The sequence below is a fragment of the Melozone crissalis genome, unplaced genomic scaffold, assembly GCF_028551555.1.
Source record: "Melozone crissalis strain CALT ecotype California unplaced genomic scaffold, PUWL_Pcris_2 ptg000042l_1, whole genome shotgun sequence".
Taxonomy (NCBI): domain Eukaryota; kingdom Metazoa; phylum Chordata; class Aves; order Passeriformes; family Passerellidae; genus Melozone; species Melozone crissalis.
Window position 1 is genome coordinate 31,907,856 of NW_026535820.1, and position 26,492 is coordinate 31,934,347.

At 34.9% G+C, this 26,492-nt stretch overlaps 1 protein-coding gene across 1 annotated transcript in view; it reads left to right on the top strand.

The window, feature by feature from the left end:
- LOC128942401 (dynein axonemal heavy chain 5-like) overlaps positions 1–26,492 on the top strand; it is a 147,795-nt gene that overhangs the window by 19,143 nt on the left and 102,160 nt on the right. The window contains exons 17-40 of the mRNA XM_054284848.1: positions 258–431; positions 524–613; positions 1,057–1,212; positions 2,207–2,346; positions 3,980–4,131; positions 6,254–6,461; positions 7,163–7,250; positions 7,362–7,485; positions 7,599–7,762; positions 8,889–8,981; positions 10,118–10,321; positions 12,065–12,145; positions 12,229–12,633; positions 12,779–12,897; positions 14,346–14,482; positions 15,525–15,687; positions 18,148–18,259; positions 18,619–18,747; positions 20,093–20,292; positions 20,396–20,549; positions 22,804–23,070; positions 23,267–23,395; positions 23,795–24,010; positions 25,615–25,761. Of these exons, the coding sequence (XP_054140823.1) occupies positions 258–431; positions 524–613; positions 1,057–1,212; positions 2,207–2,346; positions 3,980–4,131; positions 6,254–6,461; positions 7,163–7,250; positions 7,362–7,485; positions 7,599–7,762; positions 8,889–8,981; positions 10,118–10,321; positions 12,065–12,145; positions 12,229–12,633; positions 12,779–12,897; positions 14,346–14,482; positions 15,525–15,687; positions 18,148–18,259; positions 18,619–18,747; positions 20,093–20,292; positions 20,396–20,549; positions 22,804–23,070; positions 23,267–23,395; positions 23,795–24,010; positions 25,615–25,761 (3,852 nt within the window). The remainder of the gene's footprint in view (positions 1–257; positions 432–523; positions 614–1,056; positions 1,213–2,206; positions 2,347–3,979; positions 4,132–6,253; positions 6,462–7,162; positions 7,251–7,361; positions 7,486–7,598; positions 7,763–8,888; positions 8,982–10,117; positions 10,322–12,064; positions 12,146–12,228; positions 12,634–12,778; positions 12,898–14,345; positions 14,483–15,524; positions 15,688–18,147; positions 18,260–18,618; positions 18,748–20,092; positions 20,293–20,395; positions 20,550–22,803; positions 23,071–23,266; positions 23,396–23,794; positions 24,011–25,614; positions 25,762–26,492) is intronic.

Here is a 26,492-nt window from a genome sequence, read left to right on the forward strand (position 1 = left end):
GGAGAGAGGATTTTAGAGTCAGAAAAACCCCAAACTGTAGTGATAACAGTTTCTTCGTTTCTACAGTGGTAAGTATGTCCTGTGTGGGACAAAATATGGAAGTAAAATTCACAAACTTGTCTGGATGGATTTTTCTGTATTTCTTAGAAAATGACTTACAAATTTACATAGCATATTCTAAATTAATAAAATACTTTATGGACAATGACTTTGTGAACTGTTGTCTTCTGAAGTAAATGCTCCATCTTCCTTTTTAGACTGAACAGATGCTGGGATTTCTGATGAAGCTTGAAATAATAGGAGAAAATAATATTGATCTAAATGAGAAATATACCATTGTTCTTCAACAGTACAGCCAAGACTTAGAGTTTATTCAAAACCTCTATCAGAAGGAAAAGGAAAATCCACCTATACCACGTAATATGCCACCAGTAAGAATGAAGTAAATGAGAGAGAAAAATTACTTTATTTCTTGAGTGTTTCAAGTTAATGAAAATCTAACCTAATATCTTCTGTTTTTTAGGTCACAGGGAAGATTATGTGGGCCCAGCAGTTATTCAGAAAAATTGACTATCCAATGATGTTCCTTAAAAAGAAAACCACACTTTTGAAGGTTGGAAATTAGCAGAGGATTTATCCTAATCTTTCAAGGATGTTATTAACAGAAAGCAAATTTACTTATATACTTCTACACTCACTATTCTACCAGTTTGTATCCAAGTTCATCCAACAGTGGAACCATTTGTATACCTTTCTCAGTGGGCCATTAGTGCCTTGTATATGTCACATTATAGACTTTGTTCTATGAACAGGATTGGGAGGAAAAATCAGGAAAAGAGTTATGTTGCTTAGAGCAATTCAATAATAATTGAATTTCTAAATATATTCCTATGTTTCTGTGTCTTATCTTGTCTCTAAAGCAGCATAACTTAGAGATTTCTATTTCTTTTGCTTTCCTGTGGTGGAGAGGAAAAGCCTTGTGGAAGGCCTTTCTACTGTGTTAGACTCATTGAATTGTTTAAGTGGTGCTTTTTTTTTTCCCCCCCTAAATTGCAGACAATGGAAATGAAAAAAGTTATCAAGAACTACAATAAAATGGCTGCAGTTCTTTTGGAATTTGAGATTATTTATCATAGGGCCTGGTGCAGGTTTGCTGACCAGGCTAGGAATGCTCTGTGTGCTTCCTTACTTGACAGGCATCCAGAAACCAAGGTAAATATGATCTATTCTTTGTTACATGATTTAGTATTACATGTGCTACTTAATCATATCATGGATAGACAAGAAGGCATTGAAGTAACCTTAACCCAAATAGGGCTAAAAAATTACCTACTTGAGTTGAAATATTTTTTTCTTTTTTTGTATATTTATGATATGTCTCATAATGTTTCTTCTTCATAAAGCTTCTGTCTTGTTCAGGGTATAAAAGAGGCAGTACTCAGCAAATACATATTGTACTGAGGCAGTACTCAGCAAATACATATCTACTACTGACATATCTGCATTCTTTAGCTATTGCTTCCTTGTTCATTTTCTATGTTAACCAAAATTTTAGTCAAGGAAGGAATTTTTTGTTTGGTCATGGTCTTTTCTGCAGTGATCAATATCACTGTGTTGAATATATTGCAATCATTCATTAATTTGCTTTCCAAATTTATTGCCGAGGCAGAAAATTTTACCATTCTTACTTCATAGATTTTTTTTCCTGCTGTAGTGCAGAGAAATTATGGTTAAAATGTGACATTTTTTGTACTAATGATTCCATAATGGACCACCAGAACATAGTTTTCAAATTTATGCAGCATCTTAAAAACATCTTAAAAGCAATTTTAGTGTCCTCAGAAGTATAGAGATTAACCTTCAAAATATTTCTCCCCAGTTACTGTTGGAGAAACTGAGATGAAAAGGCAAATTAACTTCCAGAGAATGTAGCTGCAGAACTAGAATTAAACTTGGGAAGTCCTGGGAGCCAAGAGGTTAGGGCACAGTGAAAGAGTCGCAAGAAATTGAAATCAGTGTAAGATATTGATTGATTAATACTTTGGGAAATCCATATATTTCTAGAGGAGGCTGAAGAAGAAATAAATATTTTAAAAATCCTCTCCAGTCATTTACATGTCTTTATATGATCCAGTTATGTCACACTGCATGTAAGTACCAAACTGGTGTCTTATTTTCTATTTCTTTTTTTCACTGCTACATGAAGGAATTATTTGTAAACTTAGACCCAATGGTCCTGGAAGTACTTTATGAGACAAAATACTTGAGAAAAATGCATTTTGAAGTCCCAGATGTTGTCCTTGGCTTGTGTGCAGATGAAGAACAGATTAAAAGACATCAAAGGGAGTGAGTGAACACTTTTTGGATTTGTTTCTCATCTGCAAATGTGAATACCTACTTTGAATCTGTTGCATATATAACTTTTGATTTATTATAATTTTTATCTTTGATGGAGTTTAATTGAACTTTATTGCTTTCCCCTGTATTTCCATATTAACATGCAGTTGTTCCTATATAGAGACATATCTTGTTACTTGGAAACGACTACATGTTTTTGTTTTGTTACTTCAACAGCTGCTCTCTAAGTGGAGCTCCTAGGTACTGCTATTACTATTGTTAGAGTGCATCTGTGCACTCTAATATAGCAATTACACTCCAAAATATTACACTTAGCATCAGAAGTTTTTTTTTTCCTGTTAGAAAAATAAGCTGGAATTAACCACTTGATTGCTGCACAACCCAAACATTTGAAAAGGGAGTATGCTGCCTAAATTATAACTTTGTGTCTCATGTTGAACATCTAAATTCACTTTTGTTGACTTAAAATTGCTTTCTGTTTCTTGTAACAGTTCAAATCTCTGCTGCAAAAGTTCTTTCATTCTCAGGGATACTGGTCATTAATTCTAGAACTCTCTAAACCGGGATGTTCCGTCTTAAAAAAAGCAATGTTTTGTGAGGACTGTTCCTAATTTCTTAATTAGAATAGGACAAAAAGGGATGAAATATAAAGAGTTTCATGAATACTTCAACCCTTCCTCTCTTTTTCTGTTGAAATTTTCAGTCTTACAATGCATCATTTTTCATTGATTTTCTGTGGAGTGTTTAAAGACAACTAACCGTAAAATTTTAATGTGCAAGACAAACTCTGCATGCTACAGATCTCCAAAAAGCAGCAGCCCCAAATTTTGCCATCCAGCAGGAAAAAATGTACAGGAAATATTTGCATTAAAAAAAGAAAGACAAACTTATCTTCTACTCTAAAAAACCTTCATACTGACTACCCAAGCAAAGAAGAAATATTTAGAGGTGTAGATTTTTGACTGACAACATTTAAAAACCAGTTCTGGGTATAATGTTAATGTGTTATCTCAGTATATGGTTGTAACAATGATGTCTAAAGTCATGGTTTTAATCTGGTCCAAAACACAGCTATTTCTGTGTTTGCAGCAGTTCTTGTAAGGAACCCATTATGTATCTGACCTTTGAATTATATTTGCATCTAATTCTTGTTTATGCAGTTTCTTTGTATAGCTTCATTTTCATGGAACTGTATTAATAAGCCTTGTTTCAGAATTAGGACTCATTTTCTTTGGAATCTGTGATTCTAAGTGGTTTGCATGTAGATTTTCTTATAAACAATGTGATTTCTTGCCATGTCTTGTGAGATGGAAAGATGTAAACAAAAAAGCCATGTTTTCAATTTTCTGCTTCTAGTTTTTTAAATTGTAAATAATTTTTCTTGGGAGAAAAATTCTGTTACTTAATCACAGTCACTTTGCTGGAGGTACTTATTTCTTCAGTCTGGCTCTGCTGTTGGTAAGGACAAAGAGGCCTGGTTGCAGTTAGGAAGAGCTGGGAAGTGTTCTTATTTTTAAGATGGGATCAGAATTTGCAAACCTTATTAACAGAAAATGTGTTCAAAATTCTGTGTTTCAAATATCTGAATTAAGCACATTGTGAGCGTGATCATGTCTTTCAGACTCCAGAACCTGTTGATCAGTTACAAGGAACACCTGAATAGGATCCCTGTTGTGCTGAAGCCACTGATGAAGCCATGGATAGGACAAATTGAGGATGCCTTTACCCCAGGCCTGATGCAGCTGTCCTGGACTTCTTTGAACATCAATAAATGTAGGTAATAGGAGAAGTGGTGGGCCATTCACACTGTGAGGTGCCTGTATTTATTTTTGCTTCTCTTTGAAAAAATGTGTTTGTGGACTGATCACTTTAGGTGGATAATTTTAGCCCAACTGCTACAAGAATGTGGGACAAGAGAATGGCTGTGGGTGTTTTAATAATATCTTTTTTATAAAAAAAATATTCAGAATTTATGCTGAGCATCCTAGAAGTGGCATGTCTGAAGTCAAGGTTGGAGATTTTTGCCCAAATACTGTTTTTTTTCCAAGAAAACATTTATTAGGCATTGAGATTTTTCACACAACCAGTAAGACACAACCTTAACCCTATCAAATACAGCATAAAATTGATTAACTGTTGTAAAATGTCATTGAAATGGGCATATATAAAACCATCACCAAGACTTTCATGTTGCAGTTTCATGAGAAAACAGTAACTCGTGCTTGTAAATTAGCTTTTCAGTTGAGGTTGATTGATGTTAGGCCTTCCCTTCTTCAAAAGGAATAGCAGCAATATAAACAGGAGCAATATAAATCTGAAAGTGCAATGTGTCACAGGTTTGTGCAGCTGTTTATTTATGACTCTGCCATGTGGCATTGGTGCACAGAGCTCTGACCAATGCTTAAGGCAAGGATGGTGACCTTTCAGCTTTACTTGGCCTTTGCCTGACCAGAGAACAAGAACCAAATAGCAAGGGTTTTTTTGTATTTGTTTTATAGCTCTAAAATGAATTTTTGTGTTTTAATGTTTTGCATTTTTAGTAACACATGATAAGGAAGGTCTTTACAATAGTATTTATTTATTTATTCATTCATTTAGGTACTCTTTGCACCGCTTTAAGTATCTGAATAGGTATAATTCAGGATGTAATGGTTCTTTGTATCACCATTGGTTCTGGTGGAAACTGTTCCTATTGAACAATTTAGATGTAATACAGGGCTGTTTTAATCTGGGCTTTTCCTGCTGCTGCAGCTGAAATGCAGTTACACCTAGAAGGGAATTCTTTTCTAGAGTGTATGTACCGTGTCTTTTTGAAAATGGGCAATGTCTGATATGCCCAAAATGTGTGTTGGACACCTACAAATTAGCCCCTGGTTTGGTGTACACAAAATAGCTCTTTACCTGCCAGTGATGTGCTGAACTCAAGCTTAATGTCTTATGTGTCTTTTTTCCATCTAAGAGAATTCCATCTAGAAATATAGGAGTCCATAGTTGCCTTCTAGACTAAAACTGAGGAGACACAGCAGAAAAATAGATTTAGGGCTACTAAATTTATATATTTAAAAAAACAAAGAATCTAAGGAATTCATTTGACTGCTTTTCCATTTTAGACAATAAAAAAAGTCAAGTTCCATCATTAACTTCCTTGCAGCAAGAAATGACATTTCCCACTTAAAACACCAGCACTTGGACAGTCCTGTCACACTGATGTTCCTTAGATTTTTAGTGATTTCTATCTACATATAGTAGAAGTTTACATATATATATTTATATATATAAAACGTTATGGTAATAATAGTGACAAAGGACATAAGGTGCTGTATTTCTTTCTATTTTGCAATGGAAGTATGAAAGGGGAAGAATTTTTCCAGTCTATTCAGAAACAGCAGAAGCAGTTAATTTTATCTTTAGTTTAATAAACACATTTGTTAAAGCAATAGGTTTATCTGTTTCCAAACTAAATTAGGTCATACAGATGGAAGAAGAAATCTAAGTCTTGGCTGGGGGAATTTTAGTAATTTCATTTATAAGTTAATTGCAATGGTGAAGTCTGCTATGCATATATGTGGGAGGAACAAAATAATTTTCGGGCACTGGCATCCTTTGTGTTTTCTGTTCTGTTTTGTTGATCCTTTTCATTACAATGTTATTACCAAAAATAAGTGATATTTTAAAGAATATTGTTCTGCTTATTATGAGATGTTTTAATATAAAGAGGAAAATATACAGCAAGTCCATCATGTTTCAGGCCTTCATTTCATATTTCATTGCCATTAAATCCTCATTTTATTGTAAAACCTGGGGGGAGGCAGGAGTGGATGGGAGGAAGGGGAGATGAGACTTAGGAGGTCTGTGTTCTGCATTGATTTGTTTTCATTTTTTTATCCTTGTTTAGTTATTCAGAATGTTTACAGTACCCTGAGGGAGTTGGACTATGTAGTCAAAGCAGCATCTGATACCCTGGAATGCAGAATTGAAAGAATTCTGAAGGACATGTCAAACACTGCTCTGATAGTTTTACCAGAAGATGAACCTATAGATGTGACTTCTTTCTTGGAACAGATAGAAAAGCTTGCTGCCTCTACTGCTCCCAAACTGTCTCAGTAGGTTTCTTAATTGCACAGGCTTGAAGGCCATTTTTGGGAGGGTTTATTTACTTACTATTTTGTATGCATAAAGGTTTTACTTTTAAAATGTTATTGCAACAGAGTACTAGTGTAGAGAAAAGTGATAGTCTTAGGATGCAGGGGAGAAACGTCTAAGTATCTTGAGCACAGCAGTTGTGAAATAGCATAGGATTGGCATTTATTAGCCAATTCATTTAGCATTCACATATTTTTTCTTATAGCATTCATTTAGCATTTCTTACATTTTTTCATGTAGCGTTCTAATAAGTAGCAAGAAAAATGAAGATGGATAAGACTTGAAATCTCATCCACATGTTGACTGCTTGTTTCTTAATACTTCTTTTGTTTTTATTTTAATAATTCTGATTTCACAGATTATCTTACTGCCTCATCATGGTAAACCTGTTTTATTGCTATAGCTGGAAAAATCTTTTTTTAAACAAAATTATTATGAAGTCCAGTTGAATCAGATATAATAGGATCTGACAAATGGGTTTGTTTTAGTCAGCATGTTTTAAAATCTCTGCATGCCCAAGGAGTAGGAACAAACAGAAAAACATTGAAAGGGCACTTCCCCACACAAAAGTAAAGTGAAAGAGGGGGTGCGTACCTGGGAAATAACAAAGAGTATTCCGTATGTTTGATTTGCCATGGGTGACTGTAAGGTTGTTTTGTAGGCAGAGCCAACAAGTGGAATGCTCTGCGTACGAACTTATAGATATTCTCAAGCATAGTCTGAAAGCAGATGCTGGAACAACTCTGGAGGTAAGACCTCTACAATGTAAAATGAAAAGCAGCCTAGTCAGATATTTGATATTTCATTTATATGCTGGATAATCTGGTTATTTACCCAAAAATTTCCCTTTCACTGTTCAGGATTCCTTTGCCTGTACATGTCTTGACATGAAACAGAAAACACGCTGCCAGGAATGTGTGTCCTGTAGCTACTATAACCTGATGGGACAGCTTTGTCAGAAGAATACTGACTCTTTGATCAGATGTGAGTCTGGTTTTTTCAGATATATTGAATTTTTAAAATAAAACTTTAATATTTTTTCCCCCAAGCTTATTGTGGTAAAAAAAATGTCTCACTTAAATATTACATTTATTTAGGCACAAAGATTTCTTTGGAGTCCTTAAGACATCGACTGCATGTTATTGACTCCAGGTATCAGACAACTAAGTTTGTAGAGGCACACAGGGTTCCTTTGTTCAGAACTGAAATTCAACTGGCTATTCCAAATATTGTCTTGAGGCCAAGTCTTGAAGATGTTCAGGTAACAAAATAATCTGACATCTCAGTCATCTACAATAAAACATTTATAAATGCATTGTTTTAAAGTATGTGCAAGTTTTAAGAGTGCAGGTTTATACGTGCAGGTATAAGAACTAAAAGGAAGGAGAAGGAAAGATAAAAAGCCATTTGAATTCATGATGACAGTGGGTACTAAGGGCATGGAACCATGGATCAGGTTTGTTATACAGGCTATTAGAAGGAACTGTTTCTATGAAAGCTCAGTAACTGAGTAATTCACAAATCTCTACTTAGAGGCAAACATTTCAAAATGAGTGAAACAGTAAAAATGAATGCCATCAGTACAGTCTGACTTTCTAGTCTCTTTTAACTCTTTCAGAATTTAAAGTCAGTTTAAAGTATCATTCATAAATTCAGCAGTAGTGAAATGTAAAGAAAAATATTACCAGCCTAAATCCCTAAACTGAAAAAACTTAAACACTCTTTTAAACTTACACTAGTTTAGCAAAATTTTTACACATATTTGCAATATCCTATGATGTCTGAAATTATTCAGAGTATTAGTTGCTTATGGTGTTGATTTCTGGACTTTTTATTTAACATAGTGACTGTCAAGATCAGTAGCTGAATTATTTCTCAAGTTTCATGTGCAGCCTTAATGGTGTTGTCAGTAAGAAATTAGGCCACAAAGTGTGATTTTAAAATACCATGCATAGAGGAAGTCATCTGATAATTTCTGTAGCTGCCTGTATAGATTACAGACTGTGCCATCACAAATTCAGACAAATGTATTCAAGCATTCTGGTGTGAACATGAAAACCATTATTAATAACACATAGCAATGTTTATAAGCAGTTTAAAGGGAAATAGTACTTGAACTAAATTGTAATGCCCAATGATTCATGATTACTGTTCATAAAGGTCTCTTTTGCTTTAAAACCACATAAACTTGGAATGTGTAATAAAACTTTATGGAGTACTCTTTCCCCTTACAAAATGTGTTTTTTGGATGATCCTGTGTCATGCTTCTTAGAGTATTTCTTTTAAAGACAGAGGTACAAATTTTCAGCCTTGGTATTGTTTGGATGATCATCCCCCACCCACATAATATCTCTGTGAGCTCAAGGTGAATGTTTTGTTTTTTTCAGAGTGCTGTAAACAAAGCAGTAAATATCATCCTGTCAGTAGCCAAAGATATTCCCCTGTGGAAATTTGCTTACTTACATCATAAACAGCAGCAGGTGAGTATTTTACTTTACTTTAAAAATTTGGTATTTTGCTTAACATTTCTTAAGATTATATTCTGTACCAATACTTTGACTTGTTACCTGGTGAATCTTCCTGTTAAGTGAAAGCTAATTTTTAATTTCTATGCCAATTAATAAAGCATAGGAGTAATAGTTCATAAATCTTATGTTTGGTAGTTTCTAATATTAAAATCAAAAGTTGCTTTAAAAAAAATCTTTTAAATATACAGTTCAAATATGATGATGATGATAATAATGTAGAACAAGCATTATGAGTAGGTTCTACTAGCAGAATATAAATTATTATTACTTTTCCCAGGTGAAAACTCTAAAGTTAAACTGCAAGTCTTCATATGGCACCTATAATACTACAGTTAATACAGTACAAATATTTTAACTGGCACCAAAATTAGCACTAAAACCTTGGGAAGGTCTGAGGTTTAGATAGTAACTGAAACTTGTTGAAGGACAGGAATGCACAGTACTGGTAATCATGTGGCCTTAATTGTCTCACCTGGGAACAAAATATAGCTGTCTAAAGAGCTGTGCTGAAAAGTGTCTTTGTAAAAATATTTTCTTCTGTTGATATGACATGAAAAGCAGATCAACTCTTTTCAGTGAAAAAACCCACATTCAAGTCCTGCAAATAAATAATAATTAAGATTTAAAAAAAAGAACTAGGAGAGAGTTGACTGAACTCTGTTCTGTTAAGCAGAATGTTAGTTTATTTCCAAGCAACCAACCCTCCACTGCCTCCAGGACTTTCCGTGGCCAAGAATGGGTATAGATTGTAATTCTACACTGAAGAAGGTAGAAAGACTTTACCAGATGTGTAGGAGGAGAAAACAGCACAATTGTACTTGTATATGGTGCATATTTGACTGATGTAATTCAGAGATTATTAATATAGAGCTCTGCATGAAAATTTTTTATAAAATCAGCTTTAACACTAGAACTATAGTTCTGTAAAAATCCAAGCTGAGAACAGGGAGTCTCCCTGTGGATGTTTGTCTGCACTTTCTGTCTGTTCTTAGAAGTACTTATTATCATTGCATATTCTGTAATTTAAAAATAAAAATAAAATCCCAAACAAACTAGTGGACTTTTTTTTCTTGTTTAATTTATACCAGGTTGAACAAGCTGTTGCTTTAGAGTCAGGTGATGAGAGCAAACTCACCAGGATGGTGGCACTGAAACCTTTAGACAAGCAGATCATCGAACATAAGGATGTAAACAGAGTGGTGATCCAACTAAATACAGTTATTTTATCTCTTAAAACTGAAGCCCTGGTTCTTCTGAAGACCTTTTCTGAATTTTCGGACATCTGGAACAAGGTTAACTCCAAGCTTAATATAATACATTGCTGTGTTGTAAAATCTAAATATATTTTAAAAACGAAGGTTGTTGGTTGCCTAAGGAGTCTGTGCTCAGTAGGAAGCGTTGGTTTCATGGTAGAATCCATACATCCATAATTCCTGTCTGCTCTTGTGTTGGCCAGAACTTGCAGATCTTTATCAATTAAAGCATCTAAGAAAGAAAGCAGAAGTACACAAAAGAATTTTGGAGCATAAACAAGCTTATGCTTTCATATATTTATCCATCTTTCTCACAGCATCTTGTCTGCAGGTGTTAAGAAAAACAATAGTTGAGCAGAATCTCTTAGAACTTAGAGACTACAAAACTATTCCTGAATATTAAACTGAGTAGTTCTTCTCAAGCAACCAGTGCTGAATGATATTTTTCTATTTCTTCACACACATGCAAAAAGAAAACCTCTGTCTAGGAAATCTTTCAGCAATGAAAGTTCGAAAGCTGAAGTGAATCTGGGCTGATGGAGTTATCTTCATTAGGAAGTGGGTCCAGTCACATAAATGGTAAAGCTCTTAGGAGTATTTTGTCAAGAGATTCATCATGAAGTAAAACATTCTGACTAGTGAAATTCAGCTCTGTGAATGGACAACTACTGGTCTCACCTATCAAAGGTGCTTTAGGAAGGCCAAGAAATAAGCAAGCAAAACAGGAGTAATCTTATCTTTGCTCGCTACTTTTAATTTCTCCTTCCTAAATAAACCCTTAAGTTCCCTCATTCTCACAGCTGACTTTTCTGTCGGAGAGAGGGCATTTTCACCTTTTTGTGGCTTCTGAAGTTCCAAAGCTTAAAGCTCAGTTTGTAGTTACATGTTGGTAGCATGTAATTTCACCCAGACAGACACAATCACATTGGGTGATGCAGAAGAATGATGTTTCTTTTTTACTAAAACCTTCTAAAATAATTAATTAACCTGGTTCTTTAACTTAAAATTCCTCAGGAGTTGTCACTGTTCCCCGCACCTTTACAATCTCTGTTGGTCCTAGAGGTGCAAACAGATTCTCAGGGATCTCACAGTGCAGACTGCAGGGGAATATCACTGAGAGGGGTGAAGATCATCTGTTTGTAATTGAACTGAGAATCTTGCACATTTGTTGAGCTGGTGACACTGATTTCTCACCTCTGCAGAGACTGGCCTATCTTGTGAAAAGGAAGGTTGCTCAATGCTCTATTGCCTATAAACAATTTTCAAGAAGCTAAATGCCCTCTCTCCGCTTAGATCCAACTTTCCCTGCCAAACTGTTTTCTTCAAATGGCCAGGAGGCCATCTGCACCTAGAAACTGCAGTTTAAAGATGCTGTTTCAGGAAGAGTGAAGAAAACTGAGTGCAATTCCTCCCATTTAAATACTTGTTAGAAGATGTGAACTGCTTTCGTGGGGTTACAGACAGAAGGAAGACTAGGAAGGAAATATTTCCCACAAAACTTTAGCGCCTACATTGTAAATCCTGTAGCAACATTTAGATGGATAAGGGACATCATGACCTGTGTCAGTTTCTGAGTTACAGATTTCAAGTTCTTTAAAGACTATTGTGCAAAAAATAAGAGTCAGGAAAGGCAGTTCAAGTAAAATAATTTGTGCTTATATCTCAATTCCTTTTAGGGAGGGAACATTTTGTGTTTGTAAAATACATCAGGCAGCTGGGTGCTGTGTAGGTAATTATAATACCAATGCTAAATATTCATTAAAATAAACTTTTTTAAAGTAGGTTCCAGAAGAAAAAGTGAAGGAATTTATAGATACTAAACCAACGATGGCTGAATTTCAATCTCAAATCAGATACTTTTCTGTAAGTATTTTATCTTTAGTAAAAATGAACTGTTCAGATAAATTTCAGTGAAATTAAATGCTGAACACTTGTATTTTTCTTAGCAATTAGAGATGCAAATCAGAGAACTGCCCAATCATTGTGCACTGCAATCAGTGGAAGTTGCAACAGAGTCATTGAAAATAGCTTTAATTCAGGAATGCCGCTCAGGACAAAGAACATTTGGATTAGCTTTAAATAAAAAGTCTGCCACAGATGTGGGTGAAATTTATTCATTCATTGAAAATGTTAGCAAGAGGTTAAGCAGACCTATCCAGGACCTTGATGATGTACGGGAAGCAATGGAAGCACTGAGGGAGATTCGAGAGAATGAGATTAAAATTGACATGACAGTTGGACACATAGAAGAATCTTATTCTGTGCTTCATAAATACAATCTGCTCTTTCAAGATGAAAATACAGAAAGAGGTGATGGATTGGCCTATGCCTGGAAGAACCTAAACACACAGGTATTTTAGTTATGTTATTTCTCAAATCATTATTATCAGTCCTCTTAAAAGTGAAATGATAGAATAAACCTATTTACCTAATTACTTTTTTGATTTCCCACATTCATTCTTTTGTGCCTGTTTTTTTCTCTTTGTCTGCATATAGACACAACAGGTTGAGGACTTGCTGCTGAAAGTTCAGCCAGTCATGAAAACAGATTTACTGAGAGATGTTCAGAAATTCCAAATTGGCACTGCAGGATTTTATAAAGAATATGATGAAAAGTAGGTGACCTGTATTGTGATACAATTATGCTTCATTAGTGATTGTTTGAAAATAGTATATCTAAAGGGCTTCAGAAAATAAACACAGCACAGCATATGTATTACTGTATATATTACACCTGAAAAAAGGCCTAATTTCAGAATTATATAAGGTGGGCAGCTTTCACAGTCTTACTGTCAAAGATTCGTTCCTGTAATTTCAGTGCTGGAGTCAGTGATAGTCCATAAGGGCTTATAGATTGTAGGGGGAAAAAAAAATCCCTAGGGGGTGTTTTTGGGAGTCTTAATAAATCTCTTTGAGGGATATTTAACAGTAAATATTAAAACAGTGTCTTGGATGTGACTGGAGATACCAATTCTCGATATTTCTAAATTCACTGTCTTACTCAGCCTTACTTTTAAACTTACTTTATCACTTTTGGAGATGTAAATTGTGGTTCGTTGGATCCTCCTACAGTAGCAAAGAAAGAGAAACAGGATTTGGCTTCACCCATTATGGCTCTAGGACAATATCTGACCTTTGAGGGCTTCCCTCCTCCTTTGGTGACCTCAGGGCAGCCTGGTTCCCACTGGACTGTGTCTCATCCTGGTTACCTTCCCTAGACCTGCCCCAGATCCTGCTTTACTGACTCACCTTCCCTGCTTGACCTTGGTCCTGTGTAATTATTGTGGACTTGGCTAAAGACCTGGACTATCATTGGAGCCTGATCACCACCCGAGGGCCCTGATTTTCCTGCTCAGTTTCTGTGGGATCATGCCTTGGCTGCCTTTGCTGACTCTGTTTCTGCTTTCATCTGCTGGTCCCATTTCCCTTGCCAAGCAGCCAGCCTGCTCTGCCTTCTGCCCATCTGCCTGAATTTCTATCTAGAAATAACCATGGCCCAACAGAGGATGACAGAATTCTCATCCCAAAATATTATGATATGGCCAAGAAGTGGTCCCAGGTGCGAGAACTGGGAATTGCGCACAGTCCTATGGCTGAGATATGCTCATTAGGCAAAATGGTATTTTTTCTGATATTTTTATGACTACTTAATTATGGTTCTCGTGCCAGCTACACAGTTTTCACTCCTGATTTATGTATCTGTTATCTTCCCCCTTTTAAAATAAAAATGAAAATAATTGCTAAAATTTGTTTCACAGAAGAAACAGGAAATAACAAAGATAAAATATTTGCAAATCTTTAGCTGTTTGTAAGATGTATGGTAACACAGATGAATTTTTTTATTGGAAAAGAAATTGGGCTTTCTTTCAGGGACTACTGAATATGTAATCTTGGTACACTGAATAAGTGCTGCATTTTTTCTTTTAGTGTCTTGTGAAAATTTACAGAAAAAATCTTAAAAAATATTACATTATGTTCAGTAAGTATGATTTGGGTTCTGTTGTGCTTCTTTGTGAAACCTGTATGATTGACAAATTCACTGAATGTTTTTTGGTTTTTACAGGGGTCCCAGTGAGGACAATATTCCTCCCCATGAAGCAAGTGACAGATTACAGATCTTTCAAGCTAAATTTGATGAACTGTGGAGAAAGTATCTCTCTCTTTCTAGTGGGGAAGAATTATTTGGTCTTCCCATCACAGGTAGTTTCTCAGGTGATAAGGGTACCTGTTTCTAGGCTATTAAATTTTTCTCATGATTGCTACTAAATGCATGGAGATTTAGAAAAATTGCAGAAAAATTCCTTGCAGACAAATCTCCTTGTAGTAAATTATTATAGTCTTTCCTATGAAAAGCAGCTGGGTGAAACTGGCTCTCAGTGTGCACATACATAAGCATCAGGTGGAAAAATACTGCACTGTTCTGTGTGTCTCAGGATACAGATGCTTAGCTCTCTTGCTTTTTCTGTTCAGAGCTAAGCACATCTACCGCCAGTATTCTGCCCTGTACAAATTTGGGAAACATGTTGCCAAAGTACTCAAATTGTCCCTGCTCCAGTTGCATAATGAATTCCCTTGGGCTATGCAACTGCTCTATAATGTCCTTATGCCTCCTAGTCAGACACAGTTCCTTTGGAAGATTGTGATGTGAACTACAGCAGAATGTATGATGAGCACTTTAATTTGTGCATACTAAATTGAGTACATTTTCCTGTCTGAGGACATATGCAGTAATTCAAATATATTTTGCTAGGAATTCCAAAAGATATGAGAGAAAGTAACTAAAACATTTATATTAAGGATGTCCATTTTAAATACTTTTATCGTCTATTATATTTTATATATTTCATTAGAAAGCACACCCATCATCCTCAAACTCTTCCTCTTAAGTAATCAGTGTAAATTGACATAGGGGACATTTAGGTTCTTGTCTAAAGTTATATTGTATTTCATTGCCATTTCATCTACTTTTCGACATTGTTTCGCTCAATTATGAGATTACTGCTACAGAAGTATATTGATTAAAAAAAACAGCTATCTAAACAATTACTGTGCATCAAAATCTGTTGTAATCATAAGTGGAAAAGTTTGTCTTCCTAGACACTATCTAGAAAACTGCAAGTCTGATTTCATTCATTTATTAAATAACATTAGTAGAAATGCATTGATTCTTATGTTCATGAATACATTTGACATGAACACCTGATTAACACGCATGAATTTCCAATTTTAAAATTTGAAACAGAGTATCCTGAACTCCACAGAATTAAACGTGAACTTACCTTGCTTCAGAAACTTTACAGTCTTTATGATACAGTTACTTCCAGTATTGACAGATACAATGAAATGCTTTGGAATGATTTAAATATTGAAAAACTTAACAGTGAGCTCCTGGATTTTCAAAGCAAGTAAGTTGGTTTTTGGTTGAAGTACATGCATTTGTATTTCTAGCTCTGCTTTTTAATCAGCTTGTGAAAATTTCTCCGAGGGGCTGAAGAATGTTGGTCCATCTTGTGCTCAGTGTTGGGCACAGCTGCCCTGTGGTGCTATGTGCAGCTGGTTTGTGAGTCACCTGAGCCTTGTTGGGGTGTATTGACATGGTAGGCTGTAGCTTAAACAAGCAATAAACAAGGTGCATAAACCTGTGTCAAGGTGGTTGTAAGTATAAATAACTTTCAATTGATTTTATACAGTGCCTTCGGTATAAATAATCAATAACTGATTTTATACAGTGCCTTCTCAGTGATTTAGTTTATGGCTAATTAATTGTTAATCCATAATATTACATGGAATTTTGAACTTATTTTTTACTTCTGCACATTTGTCTAAATTGTAATTGTTATTTCAAGAAGGGTAAATAGCCACACTAAATTCTGAGGGCCTATTTATGAAGTTTGAAGCAATAATGTTTTCCACAAAAAACTGACTGAGCTGTCTTTTAGTCATTAATTTGAAAAAAACCCTCTTTTTAAAAAATAAGAGTAGTAAAAATGAATGTATGTGAAACATAACTGCATTTGGACAATGTATCATCCCATTTCAGTAGAATTCTGGAATCTGCACTATAGTCTTTTCTGTAGTTAATTATATTTTACAGTCTGTAGGACTTTTCATGCTTTCTTCTCCAGAAGCCTGGAGGAAGCCATGCACAAAAGTTTTCATTTATGTGTTTCTCTTTGAACTTCATGTGTGACATTTTTGTTTTTCCTCTGAAGTGTTGAGCTATATTTGGAGCAGTGTGACTACCAATAGGTAATATATGCTTTTATTGTAATAAAAGTCCAACCCAATGCTATCCTTCTTTTGGCAGTTTGCTAACATTATTGCATCAAGCTATTCTCTTTAAAGGCAGAGAAATTGAAACAACATACAGGAACATAACAGAAATAGCTAAGGTGATATGCTGTGTTAAGAAAGATACAGAAATGTTAGAAGTGAAATTACTGCTTTAGACTAATTGCAAAGATATGCATTGTTCTTTAATGTAATTTTGTTTTGCTACCTTTAAAAAATAATAATATAATAGATAACTTATAATTATGAAAAGTACAAAAAAAACCCCTTTAGGTAAAAATAAATCCAATTAGAAGGAAATAATAGTAAGAAATATTTAGAAAACATTATAAATGTTTATAATAACAGTTGGAGAGAAGTTTCCCTTTATATTTTACTGTGATACAGTGTATAGAGAATGTCCAGTAAATTTATGACAGAAATGTAAACCTGATCAATGGAGTAGTTTTTTAACATAATATGCAGCTCATGAAACTTGCTTTTAGAAGACATTATTGAGACTAAGACAAAGGACAAAGTTATTTGAATTTTTTAAAAGATTGCCATTTTCATTACCAAGCTGAGAGATCCCATTTCCAATAGCCATCCCTAGACAAGTTTATTAGATGTTACTTGCTAAGCCTCAGGATAGAAGTAGCCAGGAACTGCACCTTAAAGCCTTCTTGATGCAAGGCAGAGTATAAATTTTCCATTCTGCAATGCTTTTCTCCAGCGTATTTAATGCTATCTACTGTTAGATTCAAGATGAAAGACTGTAGCAGTTATTGTAGTGCCATGACAGGATGCATATGTTCATCTGCCTCTCACCAGCAAGCAGTGAAGAATTTGCCGATGTTCCAGCATTGTGTGACAGATCTGTCTGATTCTGAGCTGTGAAAAATGGAGAACTTTTTTGAAGGAATTTGTCGTTATGGGGAGGTTTTATGCAGCTTTTAGTTTCTGGAACTGAGCTGTAATAGAACTGCTGTCAGTCTTTGGTCTGTAGCTTTGGCAGATGAAAATTGGCAATTCTGGTTTAGAAGGGAGAGGAGCTGTGACTATTCACAGTACAAGAGGTTCTTCATTTTAAATTTGCATAAAGGAAATTTTTGCTTTGAATATCTTTCATACAAACCAGGTATGAATTAAGAGTTGTTTGATTGAAACAGAAGTTTTTTCCTCTTTGCAAGCAGAATAGTTTTAGTTTAGGATGTACTTTATTTTACTAGGAAAATATATGTTGTTTAATCATTTTACCTCTTTACAAGATGAGGTGCATTTTCAAATTTTACTAAAACAATGACACTGCAGGAACTTAATTTCAGGTATGGGTTTGCACATGAAATTACCTTCCTTTAATTCAAACTGAAATAGAAACCAAACCATTCCAGTGTAATTTGTGCTGTCTTTAGCAGTATTTCATGCCTGCAGTCACAAATGACCAGCCATATATAATATTACCAGCTTGCAGCTGGATTTTTATTTGCAGTCTACTGGTCAACTCATTGAAAAATGGCAATATATTGTAGTATTTAGTGGTGGATGGTGATTATTAAGAATAAAATATTTCCTCTTTCTTTTTGTGCTTTTTAAAGGATCCGAAAGTTACCGAAAGCATTGAAGGAATGGCAAGCTTTTCAAGACCTAAAAAAAAAAATTGATGACTTCGCTGAGAGCTGTCCTTTGCTTGAAATGATGAAAAACAAAGTATGTTCAGCATAATAATTTGGAGATAAGAGACACTTGAGAAACTCTGCTGAAGGCCATGTTATATGACTACAAGATGCTTTCCATAATTCTTTTTGATAGATAAAAGCAGCTGTATTTACAGCAAAAAATCTAGTTAGACTTAGTTATAGAAAAATAAACCAAAGGACTTTGTAATTGTGATTAGAAAGTAATTAGTAAAAGTAAATAAAAGTGATTAGAATAACTGCTAATGCCTTCAGTGGAATGGAAGTCAAGACTCTTCTATTTGTTTAATAGATGCAGTACAAAATATGTGATCATTCTAGACCTGAAATTAATACAATTTTTAAAAATCTCATCCCTGTGGACTTTTCTAGGCAATGTTGTCAAGACACTGGGAAAAAATTGCACAAGTAACTGGGCATCACTTTGATGTTGACTCTGAAAATTTCACTTTAAAAAATGTAATGGATGCCCCTTTATTAAAACATAAAGAAGATATTGAGGTATGTGTACTTCTCTGTTTTGTTTTGTTTGGTAGTGTTTTTTTTGGTAATTATTAACTTGTGATCTGGTGCTCTTTAAATCTTGTTTCTAGTCAGCTTTGTAACATTAAAAATTTGGTACAGTTGAAGAATTCCTTTGAAAAAGTGGAATTTGGTAATTGATGTTGGCACTGATGGTTAGTTTATTTCCCTTTATTCTGGTGAAAATTTAAATATGTAGATGGTATTACACTAATCCTTTCATAGGAGGACTTTTGTTTTAAGAGTAGTGTGATTCTGTCATGCTTCTGATTTAGGGTCTGCCTACTTATATATTTTTTTCTTCCCTTTAAATGTCTAACCAGAGAAAAAGAACAGTTGATGTAAGACTGATCCTGCTAAAAATACTTGGAACACAGTAGAAGAGGAGGATATGGGATTAAAGAAGGATGAAGTTGTTTTGTATTTCAAAAGTGACCCTTCACAAGAGCACAGATAGATGAGAAGGCATATGGAATGTGCACAAGCTGTAAAGCCATTGTCTCCTCTGTTTTGGGGACAGAAGTTGTCTAGCAAGTGCCTTAGCTTCATGCTTGTTAGCTTTTACAAGAACAAAGCATAGCTAAAACTAAAGAAGTAAAACCCCAAATATTTCTAACTTTGGTTCCATGGTCACTTAGCTAAATCTGTATTTTTTCCAGAGTAGTGACCTCTTTAGTCTTGTTCCACAAGTGAGCATTTTTAAGGCAAAACCATGAAATCAAACCTCTGCTGCACCCAATTCCTGGACAAGGATTTAAGCCTTATGAAAGGTTCGGAGTTCCACCTTACACTTCAGGAAACAATTTAAACCTGCAATAGAATTTTGGGATCCAGTTTGAGTGTTTGATCCTTTTCTCTTTCTCTCTGATGCAATAACCAGCTTTATGACAGTCCTGTCCTCACTGTCTTCAAGAAGCAGCAGACAGGCACATTGTCAGTCTACACTGTTCTCAGAATATTTATTGGTTTTGATTGACAGTGTTTATTTTCTTTAAACCCTTTTGTCAGTTTATTTGATTTCAAATATTAATACATACAGAGAGAAAAATTCTTCCTGCAGATTCAATGACTCAGTGAATTTTGTGTGTGTAAGATGCTAGCAGTAGTGAAGATGAGATATAGCCCATTACATGTACCTGGTACAAGTAGTACTAGAATATAATCTTGTTTAAAATATAATAACTTTGAGGTGTTTAAATGTATATTTTCATTAGCCTGAACTTACACTGAGATCTGGATCAAACCAATACATTTTAATAGTCTTTATAAGTGTGCTTTACAATAGCCTTAGATGAATGTAAATTACTATTTTAATTTTACACAGGATATCTGCATCAGTGCTGTCAAAGAAAAGGATATTGAAGCAAAGTTGAAGCACATCATCAGTGAATGGAGTACTCATACTTTCAGTTTTGGCCAGTTCAAAGCTCGAGGAGAACTTCTGCTGAAAGGATCAGATATATCAGAGAAAATAGCTTTGGTGGAAGATAGCCTCATGATGCTGGGGTCACTGATGAGCAACAGGTACAAAACTTAATAAATGTACACATTGTATAAATCTTATCAACCCTCAGAGTAAACAATTACCATCTTAGGTTCTTCTTCCCTTTAACTCATGTTCATGCAGGCATAATGCACCGTTTAAGTCCACTGTACAACAGTGGGTTCAGAAGCTGACCAACACTGCAGAGATAATTGAAAACTGGATTACAGTACAGAACCTCTGGATTTACCTTGAAGCTGTGTTTGTTGGTGGAGATATTGCAAAACAGCTACCTCAGGTATATTGATGTATGATAATAATATGTTGTACCAGGAGATTAGCCACATCACAGAGTTTATTTGCCAGTTCATATAACTTATATAAGATTTGTGGGCTGTGCATGAGCAGTTCAGGAGAAGCTTTGCCAAACTAGGATCTGTCTGGTTAAATGGCTTAGAACTTGGTGAAACCTAAAGGAATACAATTGTTTGTAATTCAAGTTTAAATGTTCCTGTCAGTGTGCAATATTAGTGAATTAGTGCAGGGCTCAGAACTACTTAATGGCACGAAACTAATTTATTGCTTTTGCCATATGTACAAATATCCCTTTCTTCCTCTGTGCACACGTTTATAGGCTATAAGCTGAAATAATAGAATGACAGATTTTGCATTTGAATTCTGTACTTGCTAGGGCTCAGTTTAATGAAGTCCCACAGAGAGATGCTGCCAGGCCTGGGAGCTGTGCATGTGCTAATCTGTGTGAACCATTGCAACCTTTTCAAAAGGCAGTGATGACCTTCCAAGGTAGCAGCTGCACAAGAGCTAAGGAATGATCTGAACAGGAGGGAAATTGCAGGAAAAAAAATCATCCTTTTTGTTGTGTCTCCTAATGAAGAGTTTTCATACAGCACTAACAGACCACAGTTCAGTCTTGCTGGATCAAATGGTGTAACTAAACAAAGCCATTATTATTGGGAAATTATTAGATATTAATTTATTTCAGGATACATATTTTATAATTAAATCTTACAATATCAAAAATTAAGATTAATTTTGTAAGCTAAATAAAGCTTTCTCAATTGTTTAAACTACAATTTTTTTGTTGTTGCTCATGAGATATATTTATGTTGTTAGGGCTTATCAGAGAATCAATAAGCAGCTTGTGCAGATGAACAAATGGTACTAAAGCTACTTCTTCTACGGATGATAGATACATGAACCAATATTCTGGAAAAAAACCAATGTAGTGACTGTCTTTGATGAAGGAGAAGGAACAGCTTGGTGGAGGAGTAATGAGGAGTGAGTTTAATTGCAATTTCTGCAGTAATGAATACTGCAACAAGAAACTGTTAGCATCTGGAAATTAACAAGAAGATGAATAATGTTCAGTCAATGTGAATTTGTTAGGAGCAAAACACATTGAAAAAAAAAAATCTAATTTATTTTTAGAGTGGGCAAGGAGCTTTGTGGTTAGAGGAAAAACAGTAGTTGCCATATATTTAGATAGGTTTTTGCCATTGTCTCTGATAGTATTACCAAAAAAGGTGTATTAGCTTGCTGGTGTGCAAAATGAAGAAGAGGAGAATGCATAAATATCAATAACTAATAACTAAAATATTGTATCTGGTTTTGGTGAAAGAAACACACTGACAAATTTGAGAGAGCATAGAAGAGGGTGCAAGAATGAGGAACTATCCAGGAAGGATGAGGCACAAGAAAAGATTCAACAAACTAGACTTGTTTGACTTGAAGAAAAGGAAAAACTGAAGTGCAGAAGTGATAAGTTTTTTAAAATATAAGGGCTGTTCTCAACAGGAAGGAAAAACCCTTCTTTTCAGTATCTGATTGAGCTTAGATATTAGAAGAGAGTCACCAGTATCAAAAATCGCCTGGAGAGGCTCCTAAATCTCCATCACTGAGCATCACTAAACACAAGACAGAGAGATATTTTGGGTATGATCCTGCCTCGTGACAGACAAATTGCTTTGGATCTTCTTTTGAGATCTCTTCTAGCTCTTAGATAATTTATGATTCCATTAACATTTCATTTGTTGTAGGTGAAGAAAGAGTTTTTAATGTTAATATAGCCAGTGTATAAAAATATTTATTTTTCAGCTTTGAGAATTTGTCTTCACCTACAACGCTTGTAGTGTACAAGTGGGGCAGCTTCAGACTGTGTATACTGGTTTTGTTCATCAAGTGTTGCTACTAGCAGCTTACATGACATTGTGTATTGCTGTTAGGAAGCCTATAATTTCTGAGAAAGCTGCTTTTTGAATTTTCTCATGTGTGTTGGAATCCTTTTATGTGGAAAATTTTGGTGCCCAACATGAAGTAAGACATTTCCAGAACTGTTCCAATTGTACTCTTTCTCTTGCAATTTGAACTCTGGTCAATAATAAGCATGACTATTAATATTCATACATAAGTCCTCCAAAGAAGACTTTAACAGCAAGGGAGATATTAAACTGTTACCCTGTCTGATAGAATTACTTAATTTTTAGAATTTGGCAAACATGAGGAAAAGCTAATGCATTTATCATTTACTTCAGGAAGCCCGAAGATTTCAGAACATTGATAAATCATGGCAGAGAATTATGCAGAGAGCCCATGAAACATCAAACATTGTGCAGTGCTGTGTTGGAGATGAGACTTTGGCACAGCTGCTGCCACATTTGCTGGAACAGTTGGAAATCTGTCAGAAATCACTGACCGGCTATTTGGAAAAAAAGCGGTTAATATTTCCAAGATTTTTTTTTGTATCTGACCCTGCTCTTCTGGAAATCCTTGGTCAAGCATCTGATTCCCACACTATTCAGGTACAAATAATAAAGCAAGAGTGTTCTTATGGTCGAGATCACTAAGTGAAGACCTTGGCAGATTTTGTTTTTTATTTGAGAGAATTTCTTTCACTTATGGAAAGATTTACACAGTATTCTAATAAGCATTTAAAGACAAAGTAAGAATGCCATATGAGATCACTTTATGGAGGCTTTTTTTCTGATTCTATTGTAGGCACATTTGTTAAGTTTGTTTGACAATGTTAACCGAGTGGGATTTAATGAAAAAAACTACGACCAGATTTTATTGTTTGAATCTCAAGAAGGAGAGCAGGTCAATATTATTGAACCAGTTTTAGCTCAGGTAATGAAAGTATATATTACAGTTTTTCATGACTTGATTTAAAATAGATTTATGTTTTGGAGGCCAACAGTATTGCATCATGTTATTATTTTACTAGCTGAATGAAAACCTCCCAATGTGAACAGCAAGAGCAAGGAGTAGCAGGGACAGAACATTTGTGTCAGTTTGTAACGATTGCTTTACCTGTTTTCTCAGCAGTGCTGCTGTGAAGTGCCAAATCCATCACATATCTCTAGAAGGGCAGCGGAGCAGAAAGAGGAAAGAATCTTTCAAAGATTAGAGAATAACAAATATGGAAATGGGAGTACGAAGGGCTGTGAAAAAAGCCAGATAGAGCTCTTGCTTCTTGTGAATTATTCATAAAATGATTCTCTGAAAGTACTTTCTTGTTTATTTCAGGGCAATGTGGAATTCTGGTTAGGTCAGCTGCTGAATGGGATTAGGAAAACAATCCACACCATCATTAGACAGGCGTCAATGGCCATTAACGATTCAGAATTTAAGATGTATGACTTTCAGGCAATGTTTCCTGCACAAATAGGGCTTCTGGGAATTCAAATTATCTGGACCAGAGATGCAGAGAAGGCATTGAACAGTACCAAAACAGACAAAAAGGTAGTATTTAATGAGTCTTTGGGGATTTATTAAAAGCATTGTTTGTAACAGTACATATTGTGAAAATTTAAAGGTAACATGTAGGAAAAAGCAGAAAGTAATAGTTAATTTCCCAGAATAACAAATAAACTACCAGGAAAACAGAATAATAAAAAATGTGTTAAGGAGTCACACCTCCTCATTATCCCCCCAGCATGTGCTTCAGAATTGTTCCTAATCCTGTGATTTTCTCTGTTGTTTTGTTAGGGCAAGCATCTTGGGAAGAGACAGTTTCTTAGTTTGGGAATATGGGGAATTTTATCATGTTACTTTCACAAAACCAAATTAGGAAAGAAATAAGAGCTCCTGAAATTTGGGAAATAACTGTGCTTTGTGGATATTGGTGTACTATATCCAAATGTATTACATCCTTCGGCTGATGAGCTCTTTTTTTTAGGGAAGGGGAAGAATAGAATCCGTTTCAGGAGGTGTTGGTTTAATCTCAAGCACATGGATAAGATGTTGTTAAAAACCAAGGTGTCATTCCTAACAGTGAATCTATGAAAGAACAAGGAAAGGATGTGAGCTAAAGGGTTGCAAACCACCATTAATGACAGTGAGACTGAACAAAGAATGAGTAGCAACATCCTACCATAAACGTAAATGCAGGGCAAATTCCATGCTGTACTTTGATACTGCATGAAAGTAAGGGCTTAGACTATGGAGAAAACCATGTGCTTCTATATTTTCTGCAGTGTTCAAAGTTTAAAAAGACCATAAACCTGATTTTAGTGCCCTCTTGTTCGTAGAATAACTAAGTATAAAGATTCTTTTGCATTAACAAGAAAACAACTTTTGTGGTTTTTTAGGTTGAACTTCATGTGTGTGTTTGGGGGGTGGAGAGGTTCTTTAATTCTCTTTTAGTTTTAACAGTGTTTTTATCAATTTTTTCTCAGCAAACTGAGTGAGTTTTAGGCTCTGCATGTATTTACAGAAAGCTGGTGTGATTGTTCTGTCACACATTTGGAATGGGGTATAAATGAGCTGCTCTTTCGTAAATCTCAGTGCTTTTTGTTGTGAACATCACTGGCAGAGGCTGATGCTATTTATGTAAGTCAGTATTGTATAGACAGCATTTGTGGAACTTTGTAACAGATCTGGTACTACAAAATAAATTATTATTTTAGCATCAGCATCTAAAATTATAATAGGTTTCCCCCTTCCTCTGGTTAAAGGATGTGACAGATCTTCAGGTTCCTCTTCCCCCTAAAGCTTGAGCTGATATATACTACTCAAAATCATTGACTGATGGTTTTGAATATATGCAGGGATGCAGTCAGCTGAAAATGTAATGTATAGTAAAAGGAGCAAGGGTCTTGGAATAAAGTCTTACAGTGTGACCTGTTCATCAAGATATAACCTTATTGTACTCTGTTGGGTAAGAATGCATGAATGGAAGGCAGCCTCCAAATCCAAATTTGGAGGATTCCAAGCCTAAAAAATACAAAGCACAATATGGACATTGTAACCCTGGCTATTTTTAAATTAAAAAAAAATTAGAATTCTAAATATTGGAAGAACAAATGGTGTTTGTATTAATATGATCATTCTTGCTTGTGGAAAAGGTAATGCACACAACAAATCAGAAGTTCTTGGAACTTTTAAATGATTTGATTGACATGGCAACACAGAATCTGACAAGAATGGAGTGGACAAAATATGAAACGTTAATCACCATTCATGTGCACCAGAAGGATATCTTTGATGATTTGGTAAGTTTTGGAAAACCATCAAGGGATTTCCTGTATGGAAGGTCTTGCACATATAAAAAAATTATAAGCAAATCTTAAAATCTATTCTCTTTGAGTAGCTCTGACATTACTGCTGTGATAGAGCATATCAGATTTAGTTTGATTTAATATTGATGCCATGCAGTGAGAAGGGTGACTTTTTCTATAGGTGTATTCATAGGATTAGACTTCAGGTTTTTAAATGGTTGTTTATATACATCATGCACAAATTCACCGTGAGCAAAAGAGTTTGACTTTTAAAATTAAACTATCCTCTCAATCTGAAGATTTAATGCATTATTTGATTGAAATGTAAATGTAAAAAAACTCCCTTTAGTATTCCTGTCAATCTTGTGGTTTCTGATCCAGCCTATGTGTTGATGTAAGGTAATAGTTATTCAAAGGTAAATCAGTGAGGCTTCATAAATTTGAAGAGAATAGCAACAATAGATAAAACAGATATTTTAGTGTTTTTGATAATTGAGTTGCATCAGGCTTCCTTTAGATGACGATGTTGAATGACGAAAGCATAATTATAAAAATGCAAGTAAAATGACTTCCAAATTACTTGAATGATGCAAAGGTCAATAATTCAATACTGATTGCTTTATGCATTTATGCAATTTATTGCTTTATGCAATTTATGCATATATGTTAGGAAGGTAAAAATCAAGTGCATGTGTAAAGAAAATAGAAAACATTAAAGAAAAGTG